General features: G+C 38.9%; 1 protein-coding gene across 3 annotated transcripts in view; it reads left to right on the top strand.

Annotated features, from left to right (window-relative positions):
• ATP6V1E1 (ATPase, H+ transporting, lysosomal 31kDa, V1 subunit E1) overlaps window positions 1-10,628 on the top strand; it is a 75,056-nt gene that overhangs the window by 61,088 nt on the left and 3,340 nt on the right. For 2 of the 3 annotated variants that reach the window (XM_015564222.1, XM_006764132.2), the window contains 3 exons: window positions 6,050-6,139; window positions 7,021-7,089; window positions 9,177-9,271. In XM_015564222.1, the coding sequence (XP_015419708.1) occupies window positions 6,050-6,139; window positions 7,021-7,089; window positions 9,177-9,271 (254 nt within the window). The remainder of the gene's footprint in view (window positions 1-6,049; window positions 6,140-7,020; window positions 7,090-9,176; window positions 9,272-10,628) is intronic. The other variant, XM_015564223.1, reaches the window with a different exon arrangement.

The raw sequence follows: 10,628 nt of genomic DNA, 5'->3' as shown, positions 1-10,628 counted from the left end.
TTAAGCAAAAAAACAATAAAAAAAGAAAATACATCTTGCATATCAGATATTTACATTACAATTCATAACAGTAGCAAAATTATTTATGAAGTAGCAACGAAAATAATTTTATGGTTAGGGGTCACCACAACATGAAGAACTGTATTAAAGGGTCGCGGCATTAAGAAGGTTGAGAACCACTATTATAGGATATGTGAATGCTTACTAAGTGATAATAAGTGGTAATCTCTAAGTATTAGAGATATAATAAAAGTAAGTCCTTGCTTTTTTGGAATTTAACATCCTAGTAGGTTGAATATAAGTCATGTTTTTAAAAATACATATAGCCCTAACTGTATTTTTGTGTAGGCCTGCAAACTGAAGGATCCCAGGTTTGATTCCGGTCAAGGGCATGTACCTTGGTTGCAGGCACATCCCCATTAGGGGGTGTGCAGATGGCAGCTGATCAATGTTTCTCTCTCATCGATGTTTCTTACTCTCTATCCCTCTCCCTTCCTCTCTGTGAAAAATCAATAAAATATATTTTAAAAAAATAAAGCAACAGCATGGATGGAGCTGGAGAGCATTATGCTAAGTGAAATAAGCCAGTCAATGAAAGAAAAATACCACATGATCTCACTCATTTATGGATAATAAAGACCATTATAAACTTGTGAACAAAAATAGATACAGAGGCAGAGCAGCCTCGAACAGACTGTCAAACTACAGCGGGAAGGCCGGGGAGGGTTGAGAGGCAGGAGGGGAGGGTAAGGGATCAACCGAAGGACTTGTATGCATGCATATAAGCATAATCATTGGACCTAAGACACTGGGGGTAGGGAGGCCAGGCGATTGTCAAGGGTGGGAAAAATAGGAGACATATGTAATACTCTTTGTAATACTTTAAGCAAAAAAACAATAAAAAAAGAAAATACATCTTGCATATCAGATATTTACATTACAATTCATAACAGTAGCAAAATTATTTATGAAGTAGCAACGAAAATAATTTTATGGTTAGGGGTCACCACAACATGAAGAACTGTATTAAAGGGTTGCGGCATTAGGAAGGTTGAGAACTACTGTGAGATGGTCGGAGGGCATGGGGCAGGCTGCTGTTCGAGAGCCAAGTAGCCTGACAGACCTCGGTATATTCTGCTGATAAATCCCTAGAATATTGGCAAACTGTTGTTCAAAGGGGTTGAAGGGCCCTAACCGGTTTGGCTCAGTGGATAGAGTATCAGCCTGCAGACTGAAGGGTCCCAGGTTTGATTCCAGTCAAGGGCATGTACCTTGGTTGCAGGCACATCCCCATTAGGGGGTGTGCAGATGGCAGCTGATCAATGTTTCTCTCTCATCGATGTTTCTTACTCTCTATCCCTCTCCCTTCCTCTCTGTGAAAAATCAATAAAATATATTTTAAAAAAATAAATAAAAAATACATATAAAATCTGGGTTTTTCTTCTTTTTTATAAGTTTTTTACTGTTTCAATTCCAGTGCTTCTCAACTTTTTTTCTTCCCTCCAGAATATTTACACAATTGTTATATTAGTACATTTTACTAACATCTCCCATCATACACAGTGATTTTCAAATTTTGAGGGAACGGAGTTTTGTGGAATGAACATGTTTTTATAAATGGAAAAGATTCAACTTCAGATAGTTTTTCAAAATATTGTTAACCATCATTTTCTTCAAGAGATGGGCTAGAGGAAGAGGTTTACATTTCATAATTTTGAAACACAAATCAGCAATTCTAGTTCATACCACATATCTTCCCTAAGTAACCAGAGAATTTGTCTGCTTACCACTGAAATCATCACAAATAAAATTCTCTCTCTTTTCAGTACTAACTTGATCTTTTAGTTTCTCTCCTATATTTTCATTCCATAATTGTGCTGGGTTCCCTTGAGACAGTACGCTATTTGAATTTCAGAATATACTTAGGCTTGTCTTGTATTTGCTAGGCCTTATAAGTGTCTGCTGCCTATCTGGATCTAGACAGGAGAAAATATTTACATGCAGGCAAATCTCTGGTATTTTGGGTTTGATTCCAGACTGCCTTTAAGTGAGATCACAATAAAGTGAATCATAATCTTTTTGCTGGTGGAAAGTTTTGTCTTCAATTTACAAAAACTACAACATGAAGTACAATAAAGTAAAGCACAATAAAACAAGATGTGCCTATACAGCCTTTTGAACATAACATTAAAAAATTAGTCAGTGGCTAGGAGATGGGATGGAGCAAGTTTAACAAAAAACACAGCCCTTAATTTGACAACACATGCAGAAAATAGATATAGTGTAGTAGAGTGAGTAGTGGTATGAGATGAGGTTAAGACAGACATTTGGGTTCAATTAACAGAGCCTTGAATGCCTGTTGAAGATTATGGACTTTATCCTTTGGCTAGTTCTCAAACTTTAATAGGCATAAAAATCCCTTGGAGGATCTTAATATTTATATCCCAGAGATTTTTATATTATTGTCAGGAATCAGTATTTAAATAAGCAGCTCAGAGTAATCTTGATGTTGGTCTGGGAACCTCATTGAAAACTACTGTTGTAGTCTGAGATTTGTGTTAGAGAGACCTGGCAACACTGGGGAGTGGAAGCCAGAAGGTTATGGCTTAACTTTCAAGTCAGAAGTAGAAAGGCCACAACAAAAAAGACAAGAACTTCATTGCAGAGATACTGAAAAGATAGAGTACACAGGATTTGGTGACTTACAGGTTGTGATGAGTGAGTAGAAAGGAATTAAGAATGACTTAAGGGTTACTGAGTTAGGCAACTGAATAGATGGATGAAGGTTAGAAATACAGAAGGAAAGAGTCCATTTGAAAAATGAATAGAGCAGTCAAAGAAAGTACGGTAAGATTTCACTCATGTGTAATTTAATGAACACACTCAACTACCATGCAAAATAGAGACAGACTCATAGAGAGTAGTCAGACAGTTGTAAAGAAAACAAATATTTTATATTTACCCGCCAAAAGGGGGGGGGGCACGAGGCACAAGGACCTGAATAGACAGTTCTCCAAAGAAGACAGATAGGACAAGATGCCCGATGTCACTAATAGCAGAGAAATGCAAATTAAAACCATAATTACACTTCACAGCTATCATTAATAAATCAACAAATAAGTGTTGAGGATATGGAGAAAAGGGAACTCTCATGCATTGTTGGTGGAAATGCAGATTGGTACAGCCACTATAGAAAACATGGAAGTTCCACAAAATATGAAAAAACAGTCTCAGCCTACATGGCTCAGTGGTTGAACATTGACCTATGACCCAGGAGGTCATGGTTCAGTTCCTGGTCAAGGCACATGCCCCAGTTACCGGCTCAGTCCCCAGTAGTGGGTGTGCAGGAGGCAGCCAATCAGTGATTCTTTCTCATCATTAATGTTTCTGTCTCTCCTCTCCATTTACCTTCCTCTCTGAATGTGTGTGTGTGTGTACGTACATTAGAGGCCCGGTGCACGAATTCATGCACAGCCAGGGGTAGGGGCCCTGGGCCGTTGGCAGGCCAGCCCCGCACCCTGATCGAGGGAGCAATTTGCATTTTACCCTTTTATTATATAGGATAAACATATCCTCAGGTGAGGATTTAAAAAAAAAAAAAACTTGAACACAATGGTAATTTAATATAGTATCTTATGCTTCAAGGAATCAAAGTAGGAAAAAGCACAGTGATCTTTTGATTTGGTAATTCAGGATGTCATTTCTGACTTTTACCAGAGTGGTTTCATTTGGATGAAGGTAGAAAGCTAAATTGTAATGGCTTGAGGAGTGTGCAGTTGAGGAACTGAAGAGGTTGAACTATGTCAACTGTCAGTGTTTTGGTCCCGTTAGAACAGATGTATAGTCCAAGTATTCTGTAGTATGAACTTGAATTCAGTATACAGTTGGAGCTTTAATTTTTCTAATTTATATTGAGGAGTTTGTGAAAGTAAACATTTATATAATTTTACTTCTAAAGACATTTTGTAACTCTTTGCAGTCTAACTTGTTGCCATCTAGTTATTTACAGTTTAGCAAACTACAGTAAACAAAAGACATGGCAGGGTGAAGAAACATTCTCTGTAATGATAGAACAAATAAGGTCACACGTACATAAAAGCACACACATGCTTTAAATGGATTTTGCTATTTTATTTTTTTATATATATGTTTTTATGATTTCAGAGAAGAAGGGAGAGGGAGAAAGATAGAAACATCAATGATGAGAGAGAAACATTGATCGGCTGCCTCCTGCACGCCCCCTGCTTGGGAGTGAACCCACAACCCGGGCATGTGCCCTTGACCCCGAATCGAACCCAGGGCCCTTCATTCCACAGGATGATGCTCTATCCATTGAACCAAACCAACGAGGGTATGATTTTGCTATTTTAAAACATTTTATTTCTAGCTTTATCCATAGAATAAGAAATTATGAAAGGAAGTTGTCAAGCAGTTCATTAGAACAAAGATATTGACAAAAGATAAAAGGAAAGTGAAAAATAGAGAACCAGGGTGAAAATGAAAAGGAAACAGGCAAGGTGTTTTGCTACCAAGTTTGGTCTCTGTTGCAGTCTTTTAGTTATTTTTCTCTGCTGTTTATCGTTTTTCCTTCCCTGCCCAGATGCTTTCCAGGTTTAAGAGCTTTGGAATCCCTTTGAGGTTTGAATGTCTGTTTCACTCCATCCCATATAATGAAAGGCTAATATGCAAATCGACTGAATGGTGGAACTGCTGGTTGCTGTTATGCACACTGACCACCAGGGGGCAGACACTCAATGCAGGAACTGCCCCCTGGTGGTCAGTGAGCTCCCCCAGGGGGAGCACCGCTGAGCCAGAAGCCCTGAGCCAGACTTACAGCTGGTGAGTGCAGCGGTGGTGGCAGGAGCCTCTCCCACCTCCCTGGCAGTGCTAAGGATGTCTGCTGACTTAGGCCCACTCCCCATGGGTCAGTTGGACATCCCCTAAGGGCTCCTGAACTGCCAGAGGGCGCAGGCTGGGCTGAGCGACACCCCCGGGCCTCTAGTTTTCTGTACAATGGAAAAACATACCTGAAGCTTATTTAGAATTAAATTAGGTAACCTAAGTTAAAATGACAAGAATAATGCCTAACACAAAATATGTATTGGATGAATGATGGCTTTTTATCACTTCCCTAGATTTCACAATGTGTGTGTGTGTTTTAAGGGAGATGAAAAACACATTTAAATTCTGATCCATTGATCTTGAAGTAGAAATTTCTAGTGGTGTGGTTCAAAGAGTGATGAGATAGAAATGTCTTTGAGGGATGTCTACTAACTCTTCTAACTAGGCACACCCAAGTAGACATGACTATGAGGTTGACATCATAACTTTTGGTTTCCTGCTTTCCAAGTCCAGAATTCTGTTATTTTCGGACTCCATAAAGGCAGCTAGGTTCAAGTGGACAGTTTTGCCCTGGCACATTCATAAAATACTGATGTGTAAGCTGACATGCCAGCTTGCCAACTGTAATAATTTACATATATCTCTTTGGAAAAGCTGCATGGAGAACCAGAGTTTAATAAGGAAGTTGTTTAAATTTAGAATCAAAGAGTGTCACTAGGATATTAGTGGTTTGTAACATTATTGATCATAATTTACCTTTCAAACTAGCATAAAGAATATTAAAATCGTTGATAATCTAGCCTCTTAGAGGTAAGCAGGGAATTATTGCAGATAACTCATTATTGGTAACATCTCCATCCAGATGTTACCTGTTCTTTTCTTTAAATAAAAAATAGAATCATCTTGTATAACTCTTAATAGCTTGCTTTTCAAATCTGTATCATATAACTCCATGTTAGTAAGTTGTGTTGGTTTCTGAACTGATGAATAATCTGAGCTATTCTAGGTTAGCTAGAGTGTGACCTCCCTGGGAGCCACGATGTTCCTTCATGCTTCTTTGTATCAATGTACTTAGGACAGCATCTGGTTTATCATATATCTCAGAGAATGTGTTGAATGGAAGCACAGCAATAAACTGAAGCAAGCACATGAGCTAGTATCAGCCTCACAATGTGTAGATAACTTTTTTCTTTTCCTCTCATTGTAGGACCTACTAAATGAAGCAAAACAGAGACTCGGCAAGGTGGTGAAGGATACAACCAGATACCAAGTCCTGCTGGACGGACTGGTCCTCCAGGTACCCTTATAGACCAGGTCTATTACAGTTGATAGACATAGTTCTTAAAAAATTGACAAAATATATTAGAGGCCAGCTCTCTTTTTCTTTTTTTCTCATCTTAGCTTCTTTCCTTTTGCTCTTTTCCTTTTCTAATAGAGAAATGTACACTGCATGAGAAGACAGTAATGTCTGTCAGGTTGAGTAAGACTCCCAGGTTTACCATTCTTTTATATTATTAAGTTTTTACATAACTCAAGGGTCAGATTTGCTTGCAATCTTCAGCTTTAACTTCTGTTTTTGAAAATATATTTTTATTGATTTCAGAGAGGAAGGGAGAGGGAGAGAGAGAGAAACATCAGTAATGAGAGAGTATTATTGATTGGTTGCCTCCTGCATGTCCCACATTGGGATCCAGCCCGCAATGCGGGCATGTGCCTGAGCGGGAATCAAACTGTGACCTCTTGGTTCATAGTTCGATGCTCAGCCATTGAGCCACGCTGGCTGGGTTTCAGCTTTAACTTTTAAAACTTAAATTAGTTTTCCTAATTTGATTTTGCCACTAATACTTGCTTTTGATATTGAGGTTCAGACCAAAGGCTGTATACATTTTAACTCTATACTCCTTGGCTGTGAATCCTTATTTTACTTATGCTAATTACAATAATATTTGTCTTCAACTTAACTGATGTAAGATAAGACTCCCATATAAATTTTGTTTCTACCACCTGAGCAGTGGGTATATTTATTTGGTTTGTGATATCAAGATCATGTTTCCTTGTTCTTGTATTATGCGCTGTCTTTTTAGGAAATTTACAAGGGAACTTTTTTTCAAAACTAGATGGAAGAATCATAAAAACATTCTATTTATTCCTTAATAATTGCATCTGATTGTGTCATAGGGTTTGTACCAGTTATTGGAGCCCCGGATGATTGTTTGTTGCCGGAAACAGGATTTCCCTCTGGTAAAGGTAAAGATTAGAGAAAGACACCTCTTTTTTTTTTTTTAAAGATAAGAAACTTAGGGATGAAATGCACCCCTAAGTTTCTGTGTGTCTGACCTTTAGATGACAGCTCAACCATAGAGATTAGAGTTTTAACACATTGTAAATATTCATTTAAGTGACCTCAGCTTCTCATTTCTTAAAGAGGTCACATTGCCATTTGAATTAGTACCCCTCCCCCCTTTCTGGAGACTTTGGAATACTGTAATCTTCTGAAAATGCAACAATAGAGGCAGCATCTAGTAGAATTGAGCAAACATAGTTAACACTATCTTAAAGTGGCAAACTGCTCTCAGACCAGCAAGGCTTGGCTCTAACCTAATACAATCCTGTACCTAGAGAAAGAAGGTGGCTACCAGAAAAGAGGTTGATCAGCAGTGTAAACATAGCTGTAGTCCCGGAGGCAAATATTAAGGTGCTCTTCCATGCCCTTTCCAAGTGAGAAGGTTCCCTGGTCTGAAGGGTATGACCTGCTGGCCCCATGACATGTACCTAGGTTGTAGTAGTAGGTTGACACTCTGCTGAAGGAGCCTGTGGCTGGTAAACCACAAGTCATAGAATGTACTCCCCTAGCTATGATCCTGTGCTATCAAATTGCTCTTCAGATTAAAATTCTTCAATATAGCTTGATTTCACTTAGTCCCTTAGCGATCATATTTATAATACATGATATATTTTCATTCTTACTATAATTTGTCTCTCCAAATAACTTTTCTCCTAGGGAAGAAAATGTACCAGCCAGATTACGTAGTGTTCATTCCCCTTAGTCTCCATGATAAATTAATAAATTGTGGTTCTAGTTTATAAACCGTGTCAGTAACTTGGATCCATGTTGTGCCAACAGCCTTGTTTATGAACTTCTACAACAGAGAGGAAAACTCATCAAAATTCACCAGGGTGATAATCTTACTATGGAAGCAGGTCCAACTGCCAACTGGCCATTTCTAGATGACACAATAATAATGCTAGGTGTTACGCAAATTTCTTCTTGAAACTAAATAAAGTGTTAACATCCAGTGTCATGAGTATTTCTCCAAAGTGGTCCTACATTAGATTTGAGAAGCAGGGAAGAGTAGAATATATGCATAAATTTGCTCAACTGGTAATATTGTCAGAGGAAAATATTAAAATATTAAAGTTCCTTCAAAGAAAATGTCATTTACATTTGTAGAGTATGTACAGTATTGCTCAAAGGACTTTCCACTAATTACGTGTTATCACACTAATTGCAGTATAGTAGTTAAAAATTCATTTTCATCTGTTTTTTCCCCAGTGAGCTCCTTTCCTTATAAAATTGGTAAAAAGTACATAACAAAAAGCTAACCATTTTAAATGTACAGTTGTTTTAATTACAGTAAGTACATGAATTATTGTACAACCATCTTTTACTTATTTGGATGTACCCAGATGTAGAATTGTTGGATCATATAGTAACCACCATTCATCTTTACAACATTTTCATCTTCCCGAACTGAAACTCTGTCCCTATTAAACACTAACTTCCCATTCCCCTCATCCTCAGCCCCTAGCAACCACCATTCTGCTTTCTGTCTCTGTAAATTTAACTATGTAGGTACCTCATATAAGTAGAATCATAGTATTTTTCTTGCTGTGTCTTAGTTCACTTTGACAAGGTTCATCTTATATTGTAGCATGAGTCAGAATTCCTTTCCTTTTTAAGGCTGAATTGTATGTGCACACCACATTTTGTTTATCTGGTCATCTGTCAGTAGGCACTTGGGTTGTTTCTCACTGTTGGCTATTGTGAATAGTGCTGCTATGCACATTGGTGTACAAATATCTGTTTGAATCTCTGCTTTTACTTATTTGATGTACCCAGATGTAAAATTGTTGGATCATATAGTAACTCTATGTTAAATTTTTTAAGGAATTACCACAGTGTTTTCTACTAGCAGCTGTACTATTTTACATTCCATTAGTAAATCTATTCTTTTACCTGAAATATATAACTGCTTGTATTGTTTGTGGATTTTTATTTTTATTTGGGGGGGGGGGGGGTTTCTGCTAAAACCTGTCATTTTCTGCTTTTCCAGGCTGCAGTGCAAAAAGCAATCCCTATGTACAAAATCGCCACCAATAAAGATGTTGATGTCCAAATTGATCAGGAGGTCTACCTACCTGAGGAGATGTAAGGAGTATTTCTGCTTTTAACATCTGGCTTTCTTTCACTGGGAGAATGGCCTTTATACTAGGCCTGTTATAAAGGGAGTTTTCTCCAAGGCACTCTTTGCCTTAAGGATAGAAGTGTGGCTGTTTTTTTCTATTAGTACTCTGTTGTGGTTCTTTCTTATTAGCCAGGTAGACAATGACTGGGAGGGAAGATGAACTAAGAAAATAATAATAAGGTCACAGTCCATTAAAATTTCCCAAAGAAATTTTGCAAAACCTTACCCAGCCTTTGTGTCATAGCCTGCTTATTTAAGAAATATTTGATAAAAGTAAAATTTTGGTATAGCAAAAGAATTTCATTCCCTGAGGCTCCATGTAATAGAACCACACCTTTTGCCTTATGCCTATTAAGTGCTGAGAAACAGGAATGGAATGATAAAAGGCTAGAGGCAGGACTTTCTAAGAGGGAGTTTGGTACAAGGTTAACAATGGTATCTTTTATCTGACACACAGCTTTGCCTTATCAGTACCCCTGGTAATTAGCATAATAGGGCCTCAGGAAACATTCAGATGAGGATTCTTTATCTGTTAATTTGTAAACTAGGACTAAATCCTCCCCCTTCTGATTTGCTGGTTGTTAGAATTTAAGTTGGTGCTATTTCAGAAAATCAAATTAGCATGTAGCAGTCACTTGGTAAATGACATTTATTAACACCCATACCTTAAATCCTAAGAAGCTTTTTAAATTTATTCAAGCTTACTGCTTATGTTTATTGGCCCCTTGCAGTATTTATTTATTTAAAATACTAGAGGCCAGGTGCATGGATTCGCGCACCAGTGGGGTCCGTCGGCCTGGCCTGCACCCTCTCAGTATCTGGGACCCCTTGGGGGATGTCAGCCGGTTTTGGCCTGATCCCCACAGGCCCGATCCAGATAGGAGGGAGCCCAGTCCCTGCAGGCCCAATCCAGACAGGGGGGAGCCTGATTCCCACAGGCCCGATCCAGACAGGAGGAGCTCTATCCCATGCATTGAGCGTCTGTCCCCTGGTGGTCAGTGCTTGTCATAGCGACTGGTCAACCAGTCATTCAGTTGCTTAGGCTTTTATAGATAGATAGATACATACATACATACATACATACATACTAGAGGCCTGGTGCATTAAAATGGGGCATGAGGGGGATGTCCCTCAGCCTGGCCTGCACCCTCTCCAATCTGGGACCCCCTCAGGGGATGTCCAACTTCTGGTTTAGGCCCGATCCCTGTGGACATCCTTCTCACAATCCAGGAACGCTGACTCCTAACCGCTCACCTGCCTGCCTGCCTGATCACCCCTCACCACTGCCTGCTGGCGGCCGCTGGGGTGAGGGGCCATGGT

This window comes from Myotis davidii, unplaced genomic scaffold (assembly GCF_000327345.1).
Source record: "Myotis davidii unplaced genomic scaffold, ASM32734v1 scaffold961, whole genome shotgun sequence".
NCBI classification, from domain to species: domain Eukaryota; kingdom Metazoa; phylum Chordata; class Mammalia; order Chiroptera; family Vespertilionidae; genus Myotis; species Myotis davidii.
The sequence above is the reverse complement of the archived record's forward strand: the minus strand, read 5'-3'. Positions and strand labels throughout refer to the sequence as shown.